We start from the raw sequence: 19,368 nt of genomic DNA, 5'->3' as shown, positions 1-19,368 counted from the left end.
CTTTGTTCCCTGTGTTGTTCATCATTAGCATATCAATATTCAAAGGGGCTGATGCTGGGCAGAGGTGGCAGCCTTTTTAGCCTAGAGTGGACCCTCATGCACAAATAATGAAACCTGCATTCTACTCTTAAGGGCCAGCTGTTGAGTTAAGACCATAATGCTGAGAGGTGTGATGAATCATAACCGATTCAAACTTTGAATCATGGCTGTTTTTCTTTAAATAAAAGAATTTAAAGATAATCTCAGATGTCTTGCAGTTCACATGAAACGCTTTTCAACCATTTCTCCAGTTCTCTCGGGTGAATAACAAAGGGCTAAATAGTGTCACCCATTCTACCCCACACCTCCCCTCCAGCATACCTCCCTCCCCTTCCTCGACTCAGGCCAGCTGACCCCAGGACTGGCAGGCCGGGGGACAGTTAGCCTCGTGTGTTATTGTGTGTGCGCGAGGGGCAAAGCCACCAGATAGTGTCGGTTACTCCAAGGGCCAAGCGGAAAAGCGGTTGGGCAGTTTAGCCAGCTGCTGGGGGAGCGAGCCACGGCTGGCCTGGTCAGTGAAACCTTGCCAGATGGAGCCATTTCAAAACAATGAGAGCTGCTTTGCCATGGTTGAAAACTAGAGGCTGGTTGCTCAGGGGACGCAGAGGGTGGGCCTTTATCTGCAGTAAATGATGTGGTGATTGGGTTTGCAATATGTAGAAATATTCTTTGGGTCAGAAACAGCAGAGGTTTTGGTTTCCAGGTGTAGTCCAATACCGTTGTCTCTGTGGCAGCATCTGATTCTGATTCTATATGCAATGTCTGTTGAAAGTTAAAAAGTTTTCCTTTCTCCTCTGTTCTTTTGCATATGCATTTCTTCAGCATCCTCTTGCTAATATTTCTCAGTCTCTTTCTCATTTTCCCTCTCTCTCTCTCTTTCACACACACTTGCTCGCTTCCTCTTTCTCTCCAGACAGCAACAGGCTGAGGTGTCCTGGGACAACTCTGCTTAGGAGTAACCAAGCCTGGGTAATGAGGCGTGTGATTGGTCCCCTCCCTCCTGAACAAGGCCAGTCTTTGGAGGACATGATTGATCATGACAGGAGCACAATGGCAGCCTGGTGTCAGAGGGGTGGTATGGGTGCACACGGACCCCCCGTGGTAACACTCAGTCACCCAACTCAGCTGTGCACAAGCAGTTAGACACACACACGACATGTATGCACGTATATGTACACAATTCAGGACTGCACTGCACTCAGGGGCACCTGTGGGCATACGCAAGCATGTAAAATGACATATACAAACAAAGTAAGACCATGTGCTCCAATATGTGCATGTAAAAACACAGTGACAGTCAGCCAGACTACCTGATATAATCTGAGAAATCTCCCTCGAGAGATTGGCAGCAGACTGTGGGAGTGTCAAGGCCTTTAATGGGAACACTCTTCTAAAAAAGTGGCTCACGTTGTGCAGATTTAGCAAAATTTTGCACATTTTTTTTACTTATTCATAATCATTTTTCAAATCAAATGCAAACTGTATTTGAAGAATTTGACCTAACAAACAGTATTTTATAGCAAATATAACACTCAGTTATATATTGTATAAGTTCTAGCAGTCCTCTGAGTGAGTATTTTTCTCCCTGTTTTTGCAATTTTTGGGGCAGGTGCAAGAAAGAAATGGGGGGGGGGGGTCTCATTGCTTGAGCTGAGACCCCTTTCAGTGCAAAACAAATATACTGTTAGCTATTCTGTTTTACATGAAGCACAACATATCTGAGTAAAGAGTCATATTCATAGAACTATTCCATTCTCTTTTCAGGTAAGTGCCCTCACTTGAAGGAAAACAGAGGTTTCACATGCAGCAAACCGTTTGTTCTTTTGAAGTAATCCTTAAGGGCCGAGGCTCGTCTACTCCACAGAGCTCTTGTGAGCCTGTTGAACCGGCTCATATTCAAGGTCAAAAATCAAGTTCTAATAGGTGCAAAAGGCCGAAGTCTTTATGAAGGGCCATTAGTGGCTGATTGCAGCTGCTTGCTCAAGTAGGACCCAGGTGGATTAACACTTTACCAATTTTCTGTGATGATGCTCCAGATGACAAACAGAACAGGATAAAAGCTTCAGCATGTTTTAGGGGTCTGCTCATCATAATATCCATGCAAGGGAGCGGAGGATACCGGAAAACAACACATTCATATCACAAAAGAAACTGGCTGTAGACAAGTTATTTCTGGTTTTTGCACAGTGGATCCTTCAGATTCCTGATGAAACATATTTAAATTAGAGGACAAATATTCATTAATGGCGCTTCATAGATTATTTATTGAGCTTTATTAGTAACAGAGATCCTAATTCAACAGATTGTAAACATGCATTAGTCTCTATACACATCTTCACCACGCAGAGTGTTACAGTGAAAGACAATCTGCAAAGACTCTCTTCTCACTGTGGATGAAAGGAGCGGCCCTGTTGTTGTGCTTGTAGTCTAAGCTTCTTTGATGCTGCACTGGCTTTAAGTTACTGTGTACAGCTCCTTCCAGATTTACAAACAGATCTCTCTTAATCTGCATAAAGGTCCGCACTGACTTGTTGACCAGAGATTATTACCTATTAAAAACACAAAAATCTATTTGGTTCCCATCCATGAAAACAAACATCCACAGGATTGTTTTTTTAACTTGAAATCCTATGATTGACGTCACGTGAACGTATGTAAACTGCTGGATGAAAGAGAGAGGGCGCGAAGTCAGTGAGGTGTAATGAGAAAAGACAAAAAGGTGGTTCATTTCTTTTCAAGTTTGGGAGGCTAATTGCCCTGAGTGGACTAATGAACAGCGTAGGTCTAATTGGCTTACACCACTTTTGAGCTGGCGTGCTGGGCGAGTAAAATTGAATCAAAGCTGTAGCATCACGTCAGAGTACTTCTGTGCGTTGTGGTGGTAATTGGCACAGCGTCAAAGGCATGAGGTATGGCACTCAGCCAAGCGACCGCTGCGCAAGCGCGCGCTTGGCTTGAAAATTTACAGGGAAGCATTAATTAACGACAGCATTTTTTTTTTTAACTTTACCCAACTATAACTATTAATATTATGTACTGTGTATCAGTGGACACATTTCTCCACCTGGTTACTGAAAAATCAGCTGATGAAAATACTTAACCACGGTTTTCCACTTAAAACAACGTTTAAAAGTGATTCATGTCAATAACCGTCAACGAAAGCAGCTGTGAGGATGTTTAACAGTAATGTCCAACATCATATAAACTAATGGCATATACAAGCCCGAGTGCAAAGATGTTGCTGTGTAAAAAGTAAATTGAAACAGAATGCAATCATTTGCAAACGAACTGTGTTTTGTGAAGTCATGTGTTCACAAAGTGGTGAACCTCGCTCCATCCTCGCTGAGCCTTTCCAGGATGCCCCTTTCATAAACAGTAGTGATACTATCACCTGTTACCAATCAACCTGTTTACCTGATCCAAACAGGTGTTTTTGGAGTGTTCCACAACTTTCCCAGTCTGCTGTCGCTCCTGTCCCAACTCGTTTGAAACTTGTTGCTGCATCAAATTCGCAATAAGCAGATTTTTACAAAAATCAATGATGAGGTAAAACAATAAATATACTGTCTTTGTGCTGTTTTTGATTGAGTGTATGACAGAAATTCTGTTTTATTTATGTTACACAGCGTCCCAAGTTTTTTTTTTGGGGGGGGGGGGGGGGGGTTCAACGCTCCGTCCACACGTATCATTAATGCGATGCGGTCTTTAGCCAAACAAAAGAGAGACGCAGCGATGGAAACGCATGACAACAATGTCCGGAGCAATGCCAAATTGCCCCATTGTGCGCCATGAAAGACAGACACGTGCACCACGACACAGTTTTGGAGAAAGAGGGGAGGACAAGTGTGCGCGTGCGTACGTGTGTGTGCGCTTATAGATCGCCACTTGGAATATAGGAGCAGCACACACGCCTCCAGCCTGTTTAGAGAAACTCCCCTTTCAGCACCCTGGACAGAGGCAGCGCTGACCGCCGCCTCCTTCAGTTGAAGTGAAGTCAGGCTCACAGTCAGGTCAGCTGACGCCGCTAATGGTCAGACACTTTTCCACTGTCACCCGCCCTCACCTCGAGCTTATCAACACGGAATCAAAGAGCAACTTGATGAATATTCAAAGTTTCCGTTCTCGGCGGCTGACGAAAGGAGAAAGGTCGACGGGCGCCCTTTTGAACGTTTTGCAGACATCGAGCTGCCATCGAACAGAGCTGAGCTCACTCTCCAGAGGATAAATGTGCAGCAGAGTGCGGCTTTGAATCCTGTCTCAGTAGCTTATTAGACTTCTTTTTTTTTAAATTTCCGTATCACAGGCGTGCGTCTGTCGGCGCTGCTTTCTTCCGTTGGAACATCGGAGCATTCTCAAAATGTTGCTTGAACACCCGGGCTCAAGTTGTCCAAACACCGGAAATTTCACCCGGTACAGTTCGGGCCAAGGTAAGAGCCGAGTTTAACTCATCTCACTGTGCAGCTGCATCGTAATGTGGGTTTGGGGGAGGTGAGGGAAGTGCTGAGTTGTCACTGGGGTCCGTTAATGAGTTAGGCTACAACTGGGCGTGAAATAGAGGATAATTGTGCAAATCGGCCCAGCAGGACTGAAGGCGGCTCTTGCTGTGCTGGGTGACAAGCGTGAAACGGGCCATTAAGAAGTGCTTTTATTTTACTGTGAAAAGCAACCACTCTATAAAATCCACCGGCTTTCAAATATTATTTTAAGTTTGATAATATGAAGCTCAGATGCGCTTAAACAGGAGACAGGCATTAAAAATGATGAAGAAGAGTTGCACAAACTCCTCCGTTATTCACCATTATTGATGCATGCTGACTGTTTGGAGGCGCTTCTTTTTGCGTTGCGTGTGGGAGACGTTATGAATCTGTAATGAGCCTTCATTGTTGGAGAATCACACCGACAGATGTTATGCGCGTGCTGTCATGTCACACCGCCGCCTGCGGTTGTAACTGGAGCGCAGGCGTGCAGGGAGCGGATACGCACAGACCACCGGACCTCTCTGCGGGCCGTGCGACAGACTGGCAGCAGGCGAGGAGCCGCTGCTGCTCCTCCCGCTGTCCACCCGCAGCCCACCGACACGAAATGTTCAACAGGTGTCACATTCCTGCCCCGACAGGTGGGACACCTGCAGGTTTCCAGTGGAGGCGGTGATGGAGCGTGCAGCAGTGGTCGCATTCAAAGCTTCCCCATAAATATAACTAAATTATTAGTGGCTTTGGATTATTTAGTGGCATTCAAAGATGGGAGAATGCGTGTTTTATATTATTATTGTGTTTTAGTTTTATTTTTTAGTTCCTTGAGAAAGCCTACGCGTTATTGTAGAAATGCGTCCACGAGGCAATGTCACGCAACACAAAATTGCATTTTCATTTTATTCTATGTAGGTGTGTGCGTGTGAAATTAAAATACAATTTTGAATCAGGTCGCCTAATTAATTTGGCCATATTTTTAAATTCAAACTAAACCTCAAACTAAAAGCTTACAGTTATTCTATCGTCCTGACTGACCATCACTCTGACTGTCATTTCATCGCTTTGTTGTCACATTACTGTCGGCCTCACCCCCTCAAAAGTGAGCGATCAATATGACATAAAAATTATTACAAAGCTTAAAAGTAAGAGGGGCACCCATGAACCACACACCTTTCTCCCAAACGCCTTTCATATACTTCTAAAATACAGGCAAATAGGACATTGATTTTAGATTCATCAGCGGGCCGCGAGGCTGTGGCACTAGCCGTGATTTCCCCAGGCGCTCTTTTGTGCCAAAGATCAGTGTCAATAAAATTCATTGGGGTGTTGGCCCGATCAACATGTTATTGAACAGCCAATCTCTCCCCTAAATAAACACTTGTCTTTGAGCACTCAACCCACGAGATGAAGATTGCGTGTGTGTGTGTGTGTGTGTGTGTGTGTGTGTGTGTGTGTGTGTGTGTGTGTGTGTGTGTGTGTGTGTGTGTGTGTGTGTGTGTGTGTGTGTGTGTGTGTGTGTTAAGAGAATTTAAAATCACTTATTTAAAATCAGATCCGATACAAAGCTCATGGTACACACTGCTTCATAAGAAAGTATATAAGATCATTTTAAATTATATTACTGTCAATTAATGATAACAGTGTTAATAAGAGCAGCAGCAAAGAAAATCGAGACATTTTTGTTTTCTACCATGTGGGGAAAAAAAATGTGGCACCTGTTTGGAAAATCGAGCGATTATTTAGATATTTCTGAAAATAATAGCTGGATCAGAGCTACATTCTTTTTTCTAAAAAAACACTGATCTGAATAAATGACGGCAAGGAAAAAGTCTGAACAAGACTGCAGTGATCCCTCAGGGCCTAGTCTTTTTCCTTTGCGCGTGGCAGGACTGCGGTCTGAATTAAAAATGGATCGGCATGGCGAATTCTCGCGAGGGGACACTTTGGTCGATTTACATAAGAAATCAAAAACGTAATGGTGTCCGGTGTTCTGCTTTTTTGAGGCAGCAGATCTAGTTGTTATTGTTGTTGCTGTTCCCAAGTTGAGTCCAGTTTCCACGCGGACATCAGGAACACTTCTTGTTATAATGTTCTGTCTTAACGAAAGCTTTGTTGATTAGTTCAGTAACTCAGTGAAGCAACATTAAAGCTGTTATCAGAATCAACTGCAGAGTATTTGACATAAAAACAGCCTGTGTGCTCCCTAATAAACTGTTACTGCATGAACATTTTATTCTTTCCTTTTCATGTATGAGCAGGTCAGCAGAGAAAAGAAAAAACATAAAATAGTCATCATGTACTTCAGTGTCAAGGTGGGAATACTTAAAGAAATGAACCACCAACGACTTTGTCTAATTTCACCAAATTAAAAGAGGATGTAAAGAAAATGAATGATCTTGGCTCCTTTTCATGTTGTTTGGGGAGCAGTAGGCCACAAAACTGTGACGCGTCCCTGAGTAACGTTACCACCCAGCGCTGAAACTCTATTGGCTTTTCCTCTCACCTCCTCCTGTTTATTCCTCTTCCGGGTAAAGGTACTCGGTAGGTGATGTTAATCTATCTCCCTGTCGCCCGGGAAACGGCGCGGCGTAATCCCGCACAGGCTTCAGCACAGTGAAGCGTAAAGGCAAACTCGGCGGCACGCTCGCGCTCCTGTGTTCGCGCTGCACAAATTTTGACGACACCTGCCTCGTGCGCGAACGTGGGTAGATCACGAGCAAGACAGATTTGCATGAATGTGAGCGTAAATCATGAGCGATGGATGGACAGGGTGAGCGCAACTCTCCTAAAGAGGCACCAAATAGCACGGAGATGCTCCTTGCTTTGCTGTCGCACAGTGAGGAGCTACAGAAAGGTAAAAGCAAGTCAGAATATGGGCCATTTATTCGTTTTGCGTTGTTTATATCGTGCAGAATTGTGTGTGTGACGTGATCATATGGACTAAAATGGCCTGTAGCACTAATTGCAGTCTGTGATAATGTTTCTACAATGTACAGTAAGTGTAGGCTATGATATCTGTTACATGCATGATGGATGCTACAGTGGTTTTAATTTGGGCAAATTGTCCTGTCGTGCCAATCATTTTTACAGCTGTTGAGACAGAGGACGTGTGCCATTTCTGCTGCTCCAGATGCAACTTTTACGCACCACGCTTCAACCTTTGATTTATCTGAGCGGTCGTTTAAATTTCGATGCTTTTTACTTTTAGTGCACTGTTTTAGAGGGCAAATCAGGCGTAACTCTTGGAAATTGGTTTTACGCATTTTCGAATGAGGGATAAGCCTTTGTTATGAAGATTCAGAATGGACACATCACTGCTTTTAAAGCGCAGACTATATACTTAGAGCTTTTCTCCGTGAACTTTTGTCAAATTGTTCCATGTTTATTGTTCACTCCCACATTTTATCTCCATTTTATGAACGGGTATGAGTGCTTGTGCATCTCCAAAGTTAGCTATTGTGAATTTACGTAAGAGATTTCGATTTGGATTTGCAAACATCTATATCTTTAATACACCAAGTACCCACAAGGTAAGCAAATTGCTCGGACACCTCATTGGTTTGTACCGTGAGACTATAGGCCGCAGCTGTCTAGTTTTACAGAGCGCGTTGAATTAATGATGACCTGGATACACCTGTTCTCGACGTGGCTCCCACCACACTTGTGCAGGGCTTCGCCGGTGATGCCAGAAGAAATGGGTCATCAATGTTTCATGAATTGTCCACTGCAGAACAATAGGAATGCGATTCCTTGCACGGATGGAATATGAAGTGGTTGAGCCTCTTTTAATTAGTAATAAAGAGGCCTGATGACGTCTTCCGTGACTTTCTAGTTGTCATTATTTTTACTTCACTTTTTTATTTTTATTTTTTTAATATCAAAATGTCTCACTAAGCTGTTTGTCTTAATCCATCCTTGTTGCTTTGAGGGAACATTGTTAAAATACCTCAAATGGGGTTTTGTGGTGTTAAACACTGTTTGTCTGAATTGTGCGTAAATGTGGCTGCTGCTGGTTAAAGGTGATTACACGTGACTAAACAATAACCAGCCGGCTATTATTTGATTAATGAGCTATTCGGAGATATGAGATGCCTCTCATAATTAGTTTTTTCTTTTTTCTTTCTTTTAAGAATCCTGCAAACTTCGGTCAGCATAATTTTGCATTGGATTTATGCTCAGAATTGCCTCCATAGATTTGTGTGGGCTGTTTTTCAGTATAATTAATAGGCAGAATAAGTGTGTGAATGCTCATTTATATTATGAATTAAAAGAAAAACAGTTCGGTTGTCTATTTATTGCTACAATTTACTCTGATATTTATTTCTAATATTTGTATGCCAGGTTTTACAAATTCATCCGTTTTGGAAAAAAAAAAAGACTTATTTAATCATCAGTTAATTTAAGCCTAAAGTGGTTTCAAGGGAAGTTTTACTTAATTGCAGGAGTTAAATGTATGAAAACAAACGCCCCACCGGGAGTCTGACTTTGAGCTGAAACCTTATATTCTCTTCTGATGTACATCTATTCTAATCCAGTTTTTTTTAGGCATGTTGTGCATTTTTTCCTCCATCACACAAAAACTTAGGTCGAATTTAAGATGCTTGAAGAAATCTGTAGCTAAATATTAAAAGTCCCTGCACAAACACTAGAGAGGCAGTAATGTCAGGAAACTCAGTGTATTGCAGTCGCTGTTAGAAACCATCAAACTCAGCACAGGGCGGACACATGCTTAGAGGAGGCAATAATACAATATAATGATGGAAAACACGCGTTCCCATGCAGTGCTCCCTTCAATAAGTCATTTATTCCTTAGTTTACCTTTTGTTTCTTTGTTTATCTGTGTGTTTACTCTGTGCAATGCAGTTATTTTCATCTGGTGCCATTTAGCGCTGGTCTGCTGCTGTGCGAGGCTAATAATGTATGTGCTTCATTTACATTTTGTTTTGTCGATTTGTCGAATCAGGAGAACTGGTCGGATTTGCATTGTTTTGCTTGGCCTGCATTTGGGTAGATGGAAATAATTGTATATTATTATCATTCATGAGTAAGTTAATTCTGGGCTGTCAACAAAAAAGGAGAAGAAGAAGAAGAAGAAGAAGAAGAAGAAGAAGAAGATGATGATGATGATGATGTAGTGATGGCAAAGGTAGAAAAGGTCCTACAGGGTATTTTATTTAATTCCTATTAGAATGGTTTAGGTATAATATTTTTCTAATATTACAATCAAAGAAATAAATCGTCCAGAATCGTGAACTTTCGAAATACAAAAATAATAAAAGAGGGAAATAACAAGAATCTCTTTACGCATGTTGTGTTCTTGCTGCTGATCTTGATTTCAGCTGTAAATTGTGATGTCTCCATCTTGAGAGTCTTGCATAATTAGTTATGCACAGTAAGAAGCCACAGATAATTACTTTAAACAGTGCGCACATATTAAGCGCCATGAATAGGATCAGTTGCCTTTCTGCGTGTGTGTGTGTGTGTGTGTGTGTGTGTGTGTGTGTGTGTGTGTGTGTGTCAGATTTCGAATTGACTGAAGTGATTCCATCGTGTCTCCTGCAGAAATCCCAGTGTGCGCAGGCTGCAACCAACACATCGTGGACCGCTTCATCCTCAAAGTGCTGGATCGCCACTGGCACAGCAAGTGCCTGAAATGCAGCGACTGCCAGGCGCAGCTGGCGGAGAAGTGCTTCAGCCGGGGCGAGAGCGTCTACTGCAAAGAGGATTTCTTCAAGTGAGTCGCTTTGATACATTCTTAGCACGTTTTTTGCGTTAATCTCTTTTTTAAATATCTCTGGTGATTTAAATTATATTTAGACTATAATGATGTTTAGAAAGTTATTGGAAATTAACGTCAACCGTCTATTTTCCCAAAAGGAGATTCGGGACGAAATGTGCGGCCTGTCAGCAGGGGATCCCTCCCACACAGGTGGTGAGGAGGGCGCAGGACTTCGTTTATCACCTGCACTGTTTTGCCTGCATCGTGTGCAAGAGGCAGCTGGCCACAGGTGACGAGTACTATCTGATGGAGGACAGCAGGCTGGTCTGTAAGGCCGACTACGAGACCGCCAAACAGAGAGGTGAGGTTCCAGTGACCGTCTCAACGCGACGCGCTATTTCACAAATGGTCGCGTTTGCAGACCTTATCCTGTAAGTTATGCGATAACGTTGTCTGTGGGTTGACGTGACAATGAGGTCGCCCATAAACGTTGACCCACCTGTGCTAATTGCGTCGTTGCCCGCTACCCAATCGATAGCAAAGTGCGTAAAAGTGGAGGACTGCAGGCAACGCTCTGCTTGAAGGAAGCAGCTCTCCATAAGTTTTATTGTGCCGGAGATTGAGTGTAACCTTAGAGACACAGAAAGAGAGAGAGACAAAGAAACAGAGAGGGGGGAGGGGGGATACTAAAAGAATAAAAGAATCTGTGTCATGTGCAGTGTTCACATTAAACTATTAATGTTAATTATAGTATATGTGCTGCTCAGCAGTAATGATTTAAATATCTTAATGCATTTCAATGAAGTACAGTGAATTGGGTTAAATGACAAATGCATGGTGTAAAGTACTTTCTTGAGAGACAAATTCCATTTACAAGAAAAACAAATAAGTCACAGCATTGAAAATGCACCAGAACAATAATATTGGTGCTTCTGGGATGGTTAATATTTGATGGATTTATCCCAAACTTGTGTTTGTGTCTATAATAATTGTTACAATAATTTGTATTTTCTAAGAATTTTCTCACATAACACAAATATTTTAATAAGTTATTAGCAAACACTGTAAAAAGTTAAAATAAGCCATTTTATTAAAATGATATTGTTGCCATAAACATGTAACTCACAGACCTACAGTATAGAAACTGTCATTTGTTGCTCAGTTACAGGAAATATGGGCTTTTACAACTGGACTGTGATTATTATAATACACAATTCACCAGCTGAAGCGTGTGCATTGCTTTCAAACATTTGATTTTTAGAAGTTAAATATACTTAAATGTGTTGCAGATTTTCCTCCGACACTGTTCACATGCCCAAAACATTTTCATTAGATACCCTGATCATATTAACTGACGCCACATTCACTTCACTGAAGATCCCCGCAGGCTGCGTTCCTGATAGGGCAGACTGGGCATGGGCAAGTTTTATCTCCCCATCTGTTTGTTTGAATTTACTGCCCAACACCAAGTGCTGATTTATGCAGCGAGTTAACGCAAGTTTTCACGAAAAACACACACGTTTATTTTACTAATGAGAGGGCGCAATTACTTGGGCAGCATCCATTTGGATGATGGTTTTGTATTTTGCTGTGCTGGCCAACAGATGTGCAGACACGCTGCAATTATGCACAGGATGCCAGATTTTGGTTTATAGGCGGAGGGGAATTCATCCATTTATGTTGAATTACAAAGTTGTATATTATACAAGCTGTTTTATGCTATCAGTTGCTGTGAATATGTGTTTCTGACACAGGTTTTCATGCAACCGACCCAAAAAACATAATTTGTCCCAGCATCTCTATATCAGAGGATCCCTCTTGATAGTATACTTTTATTATCAGAAATGACTTTTGCATTATAATGTTAGAGACAGCAATGAATTGAAACACTGCACATGGACAAATTGTGGATTAGACTGTCAATCTTTACTGTGTTCATTAGCTAATCTGCCTTATTTCTGGTTAATTTAATTGCAAAATTACCATTTTTCTTGAGACCTCAGGCCTGAAACCTTACATAGGGACAAGTGTGAAGTCCACACATTAGCAGAGTAACTTTTTGCTTACATTTTGTGCTGTCCGTTCGTTTTGCAGAAGCAGACTCGACTGCAAAAAGGCCACGAACAACCATCACTGCTAAACAGCTGGAAACGCTGAAGAACGCCTACAATAACTCTCCCAAACCTGCCCGCCACGTCCGGGAGCAGCTATCATCAGAGACGGGCCTGGATATGCGCGTTGTGCAGGTAAAGCAGATTATTATCCATTAAGGGCTATTCCATTAGTGTCCTGACTGCATTATCAAGGGACAATTGTGGCCAAACTGGCACAAGCCTACTGTACGAATAAGTGAGCGTGTTGGGGGGAATTTACGGCTAGATGGACTAAAATGAAGTCCACATGAAAGTCAGCATGCTTTAAGTGCAAGCTCGTTAACAATGCTAAGAGGGCCCCTCGCATATTGTCTGCTGCTGAGGAGCCTCACGCTGGTTGCTAGGTGGTGGTCATATATATTGTTTTATTTGCAAGGACAAAAGTAGAGACGGAAGCCACTAAAATGCTCCTCATTATTCAGTGCAGGGGAAGGGGTGAAGTGGGTTCACTTAGGGCGGAATATCATTAAGGAGAATGTAAAACTGCTTTTTGTGCTCGTGACTGAAATGAATTAAATTTGTGTATAAGATAAAATTAATAAGAAATGGGGCCTTTATTCATTTTGCATCAGATTTCACAGACATTTGCAAGCAGTGAGGTTACAGGCACTTTAAGTTTACAACCACATTGTTTATGTGTTTTCTAAAGTGCGAGCTACAATTTATGGATCAGATCAAAACTGGGTATAGAAAAATTTTAATAGATTAAATCAGTGGCACGCTAACCTGTCTGCTCCCTGGGGTGAGGACAACTTGTAGCAGTCGTGAAGTTAATTAAATGTGTGATAAATCTGGTGAAGGGGATGCTGGTCCGAGGATTACTGTTCAGTGTCAGTGTATCAAGTTTCCCACTTGGACGCACAAAGCCACATCCAGACAGTCCTTGAACATGATTCTTGTTTTAATACTTGAAAGTATAATATGTGCATCAAGGAAAGAGCAGATGACTTGTGTATGAAAGGCATGATGAGCAAAAACATATATGTATTGTATACTCATGCACAAGTGTCCAAACCTGCAGCCAAATAAGACATCTGGTCTTTTTACCCTCCAGGTTTGGTTTCAGAACAGACGAGCTAAAGAGAAGAGGCTGAAAAAAGATGCCGGGCGACAAAGGTGGGGGCAGTACTTTCGCAACATGAAGAGGTCGCGAGGAAGCTCCAAATCCGACAAAGACAGCATCCAGGAGGAGGGCATGGACAGCGACGCAGAGGTGTCCTTTACAGGTAGAGTCAAGCACACAAAATGATTGGAGGAGACGTGAACGATGGCTGGGTTCTATTCAAGTGTCCCAGTGAGCCAGCACGACCCTGAAACTGAAGCAGCTAAATGGAATTTAGCCATCATGGATTTATACCTGTGTTTTACCCACTGTCAAAAGAGGGAACAAATAACATCTATATTCCATTTAGGTTCACATTTGCCACTGTCTTTCTAAAAATATTATTAATAGAAAATGAAAAACCTGGTATCTGCTTACATTTATATTATATTATGTTGAAGACCACATTATTATCTAGTTAACAGGGTTAAATAACCTCCTTAATGTCTGATTATATAGAGAATGAATGTGTTAACAGGAGGCAGGAATTACAGAGACCATGCTTTTAATAATGGATTTTACCTTCTAATGCAAATAATAATGCAAATAATAATAATAACAACTTTACATTTTAATTTACAATATTTCACCATTTCTTATTTTCCATCCATCCATTATCTATACTTGCTTATCATATGCAGGGTATTCATATGGAGGAGTTAATATAATTAAGTTTGTTCATTGTTTGACCTTGTTGTTGTTATGATATCCAATTTAGAAATGAATGATTAAAAGTCCTGGTTACACCAGAACAGCACAGCAGGTGAACTACTGCGGCTAGAGAGCTAAATGCTAACAGACTAGCCAGGTATCCAAACTAGCAAAGGAAGCATGTTAGCTCAGTGGCAAATGGGACATTAAATTCATGCATCATATTTAAAATTTGTGCCCTCATCTGGTGCAAGAGAAACATACAAGAAGTTTCATGTCGTGCAGTCAGAATAACAAACATCACCTTCTTGTCCTTGTTGCCCAGATGAACCACCCATGTCAGAGCTTGGACTCACTAACGGCATCTACAGCAGCCTGAGTGAGTCCTCTCCAGCCATGGGGGGCCGCCAAGGGGGCAACAACCACAGCTCCTTCCCCGTGGAGCACGGCATCCTCCCGTCCCAAGACCAGTTCCACGACATCCGCTCCAACAGCCCCTATGGCCTTCCGCAGTCGCCAGGATCACTTCAGGTGCTACCCAGACACCAGCCTCTCATATCCAGCTTGGCCTACCCTGACTCCGGCCTTTCTGTCATGACCCAGGGCGGCGGGCCAGGGATCAACCCTGCTGTGAGGGTGTCCATGGGGGCCGCCAACGGCCCCAGCTCGGACCTCTCCACCGGCAGCAGCGGAGGATACCCGGACTTTCCTGCCAGTCCTGCTTCCTGGTTAGATGAAGTGGACCATGGCCAGTTTTGATTGGTCAATGGCAAGAAATTTGACTTTTTTCTTTTTTTTTCTTTTTCTTTTTTTGCTTTTCTGTGTCTTTACAAACTGGAAATTAGTCACGCAGGACAGTGATTGTGTAAAGGACTAGACTACTGTCCTTGGATCTCATCAATATCTGTTAACAGGTCCTCTTCATATCTGCGATCTGGGCGGAAGGAAGGAGAAAAACGCCCTTTATTTAAAGCACTTGGCCTGACAGCTGTCGTCCATTAACAAAACCATATTTAAAGCCAGAAATCTGTCAAAAATGTTCAGTTTCAAATACCACAATAAGCTTTTTCACAACGATGTAGTAACCACTGACTGAGACTCAGAAAGTTCAGACATCGATCATTTCCCACTCTTTATTCTCATCAGCTCTGTGTTCAGGTGCAGAATTCAGTTCAGCATTCAGAGTCTTTAAATGTCTGGTTGTTGCCAAATGTCTATATATACTATATATAATGGTTTATCATTGTGGAGACTTTATTTTTATACAAAAACCCCTTCTTGGACATGCATAAGAACCCAGATATGAGGACTTTGTACATTCTTAAACAGGGATATAGGCAAAAATGTAGATGTTGTCTTAAATGGTACCTAGGGGTCCAATTACTTCTATGCATTTGTGTGTTCTCAGACGTTTCTCGTTCGTGTTGTTCTACCGAAAACAACCCCAAAGGAAGAACTGCTGTAGCACCCGGGGTCTGATGTATATGTTTGTTTATGTGGAAAATGTTTTATGTCTTATTTATTCCCTCTGGTAATGATGATGATGATGATGATGATGATGACTCCTGATTAAATGACAGGACTTTAATAAATTTGTCACCAAATTCAAGATGGAGTTCGATCTTTTTTTGGTTGGATTAGAAACACGTGCATCGCATGAGACATCGTGAAAGCAGCAATGTTTCGGATTTATTTTAAGAATTTTGTACAATTTGAAGCTGAGAAATGTGAGCTAACAAAGTAGGTAGTGTCATCCTTCACATTCATCTTATATCTTACCTGCACCGACCATCCTATATATTTACCCTGCATATCTACAGCACATCACAGCGCTGATAATGAAACCAGTGAGCACGCAGTTCTGCCTGTGTCTGCAAATTGAGCATCTGGCTAACTACCAACACTGTATCAGGGGTTCAACAGCTCTTTAGTGGAGAAATTTGATGCAGACAGAGAGTCAACTCATCAATTCAGAGATTACTGGGTCTTGTTTGCCCAAATGCCCCTATGGGAAAGGAATCTCCAATCCATTAGCCGAGAAGGGATCAAGTGCCCCTTGTGAATTTCCTCATTTGTTTAGTTATTCAAAGTCAGGTTCAATTAAGTAGATTAAACGGTATATGTGTAGGTGGGTGCATGCATGTGAGTGTATGTGTGTGTGTGTGTGTGTGTGTGTGCACAATTGCACGATTATGTATTTGTTTTTATAAAGGCTGGTGATGCGTGTGTGTGTGCAAACACTCTTGCGTGGTTGTAGGTGACCAGAGGTGGAAAGTAACTAAGAACATTTACTCAAGTACTGTACTTAAATACATCTTCAAAGTTCTTGTACATCACATATGGTATTTCAATTTTATGCTACTATATGCAATACATTTACTGCATTTCTGGAAGAAATATTGCCTTTTTTACTTACATTAAATTATTTACTACATTTAACAGCTATAGTTCTAAGTTACTTTGTTGATCAAGAGTTTATGTACAAGATACACTAGATAAATTGTTTGAAATTAAGCTATTAAGCAGAATGAGAGGTATGAAATTAGTCCTGTGCAGTCCAGCTTTGCATACAAATGCTGCTTACACATCAGAGCCTCAACTATTAAAATCAGCTGTCAGTATATTTGCTGATAACTTCTCAACCTTTCACTTTGGAAAAGTACTTTTTCTGCAACTAAATATAATAATAATCATAACAATGGTCATTCTACACTTCATTCATGCAAAATCAGACGATGACGAACAAAATACCTGATGGTTTAGAACAACAAAACATTGAAAGTAAATACTGTTTGGGTGCTTATTGTGTTTCCACATGCACGAATGTCTGTCTGCATGATTGTGCAGCTTTGTGTCTGTGTGTGTTGTGTGTGTGTGCAGGTCTGTAAAGTATGACATGCACGAATGTGATAGCCAGCTGTCCTCCAACCTTTTGTTTTGGAGTGCAACCTCCGACTTCCTCCGCCATCAATGGCCGCCCGCTCTGTTCCTCAGGTTCCCAGAACAAGAAAAGGAACACCAGACAGGATATTCAGCTGAATCCTTCCAGCTGAGTGGCAGGTATCACTGTTGCCTCTCAAAAGCGACAGGTGTGTAACTCGACCCAAAGAGTGTTTGGCAAAGACAGAGAGGCGGTGAGAGTGAAGTGTGAAAGGCTGTGTTAATCTCCCAGATACCCGGCTTGGTCACTTGACGAGGCTGCTTGTATTTGGGGTTAGACAGGCTGATTTGTCAAACAGGAAGTACTTTGTTAAAAGGCCTAATCTGTTGATTGTGATTCAGTTGAGAAGCAGTTGAGAAACAGGCCACCTATGCTGAAGCTACATGCACTTGTAGAACTCTCAAGAGGTCTTTGACTTGACTGCATCTTTAAAATGCCACACAGCAGACAAACGTATTTCTCAGCCAATGATCACACCTCCCTTCACCTCTCGTAGCTCTGTCAGACGGCAGGTGTGAGATTTTGGTGACCACGGGATGAACTCCTCTACACAAATAACTTGGATTATCCCACCCCACTCTTTCAGATTGAGTTGGAAATCCACCGTTTTATGAGTAAACAATTAGATTAAGTCAGGCACGCAATTTGTCAGATGGGTTGTATGAGACCGGCCGAAGGTGAGAAAAGGAGCTGTCAGTGAGGTGTTAGTGTCAGCAATATAAATGTGGGCAGCTTAATGATGATTAAGTAAATGGCAGGGAAATTATGTGAGAAACTAGAGGGAAATAAAGGCTTGTGTACACATAAGTGAAAACATGACCATCATGACACTTGACGCTCGTTATTTGGCAGACAGAGGCTGCGTTAACCCTCCTTCCTGCTGATGAAGTGTAAAGCTGCTGAAGATGAGGATGCTGAGAGATACAACAGCGTCATTTATCTTGTATCTAGGTAATAGAGAGCTACTGCATGTGCAGGAAAAGAAACAGGAAATAAAGCAAAGTGCTGTTGTCTGGTTGTGGATGTGAAGCCATTTGAAGGCTTTCCTGACTTTAAGTATGGTATGATGTCTATTTTGCAATACTGAGAATTAACATCCATGACATCCAAACCGAACAGTTCTTTTTATTAAAATCAGGAGGCCGGGATAAGCAGAAGCAGGTTTCTCTAAAAAGTCCACACAGATCAAACTTTTTTAAAGAATCTACATCTTTACCTGTTTATAATGACATGACCTCAGTTTTATTGGGAAGCACAATAAACATGATTTAACTGTAAATTTGTTTGTTTACCGTCGTGAAGCGCATGCGTTACAGTCAATAAAACTGAATTTTTTAATATCACAACAAACCGTCATTTTTTCCAGCGCTGAACTATTAAAAAAATTTACACAGCAGCATTTCCAGACTGAAATTTACACTGAGCATTGTGTCATTACAAGCTTGGGTGCTTTCACTGACCCCAAATGAAGTTGACCTCAATGTTCTGTTCATATTTTTGTATGAGACTCCTGCTTCACTGTTGTTGGCAACTTACACAAGGACAGAGGAGCATTTTGTCGTGCCTTTTGTTTAATGTTTGTCTAAAGCGCTGTACCTTCATCTCTATTCTCCTCTATCAAGGTTTTATCTTATGGACCATTTATTCACTGTTTAGTCCACTCGAGCGTCCTCACCGTTTGCTGAAAGGTTACTGTCTTAAATGTACAAAGATGAAACCACAGGGCAATGAAATAATCCGTACTTGAGTAGTCATTTTACATGACAACTGAATGTGGCACCAAAATCCTCTTAGATATCTATATAAATAAATAAATTATTACTCCTGTAATATCAACAACAACGTCTGTGATGAAAAGATTTAGACAAAATTGTGATTGAATTAGTAATTAAAAAAGCAAAAAAAATATGACCACTTTCAGAGGCAGACTTTTCATTTCTCAAAATATCTAATCTCTCAATGCTTGAAGAAAATGTAGATAAGTCTGTCGTGTTGGGGCAGGATTTGGACCAGACACGTAGACAGGGGTCAAAGGTAAAATAGGTCCTTATTGAATGAAGGCAAGGCAGGTGGAGGCAAGAGGCTGGGCAGCGTGGTGGCAGAGACGCTGGAGCTGGAGATCAGTGCAAGAGAACTCACTGAGCATAAAGAAAAAAATGAGAGATAAAGCACTGGTCATCGACACCAGAGAAACAAGTACTCAATATAAACTTCAACTCGCAGGTAGCACTAGCAAAGCAGCCAACTGTACCAACAAGCAGCAGAAACAATCAGGCAAACAAGTCCTCTGC

General features: G+C 41.7%; 1 protein-coding gene across 2 annotated transcripts; it reads left to right on the top strand.

Moving 5' to 3' along the window:
* The first annotated feature begins 4,017 nt into the window (after nt 1–4,017).
* lhx3 (LIM homeobox 3) lies at nt 4,018–15,255 on the top strand. 2 transcript variants are annotated; one of them, XM_070989051.1, is made up of 6 exons: nt 4,018–4,466; nt 10,074–10,245; nt 10,389–10,591; nt 12,325–12,476; nt 13,438–13,609; nt 14,462–15,255. In XM_070989051.1, the coding sequence occupies exons 1-6, from the start codon at nt 4,397–4,399 to the stop codon at nt 14,893–14,895; spliced, it is 1,203 nt and encodes a 400-aa protein (XP_070845152.1). In that variant the 5' UTR covers nt 4,018–4,396; the 3' UTR covers nt 14,896–15,255. The 2 variants fall into 2 exon arrangements, with proteins under 2 accessions (XP_070845152.1, XP_070845151.1); XM_070989050.1 differs by lacking the exon at nt 4,018–4,466 and adding an exon at nt 7,269–7,365.
* Nucleotides 15,256–19,368: the final 4,113 nt, after the last annotated feature.

This window comes from Chaetodon trifascialis, chromosome 20 (assembly GCF_039877785.1).
Source record: "Chaetodon trifascialis isolate fChaTrf1 chromosome 20, fChaTrf1.hap1, whole genome shotgun sequence".
NCBI lineage: Eukaryota > Metazoa > Chordata > Actinopteri > Chaetodontiformes > Chaetodontidae > Chaetodon > Chaetodon trifascialis.
This window is presented reverse-complemented; position numbering and strand designations above follow the sequence as displayed.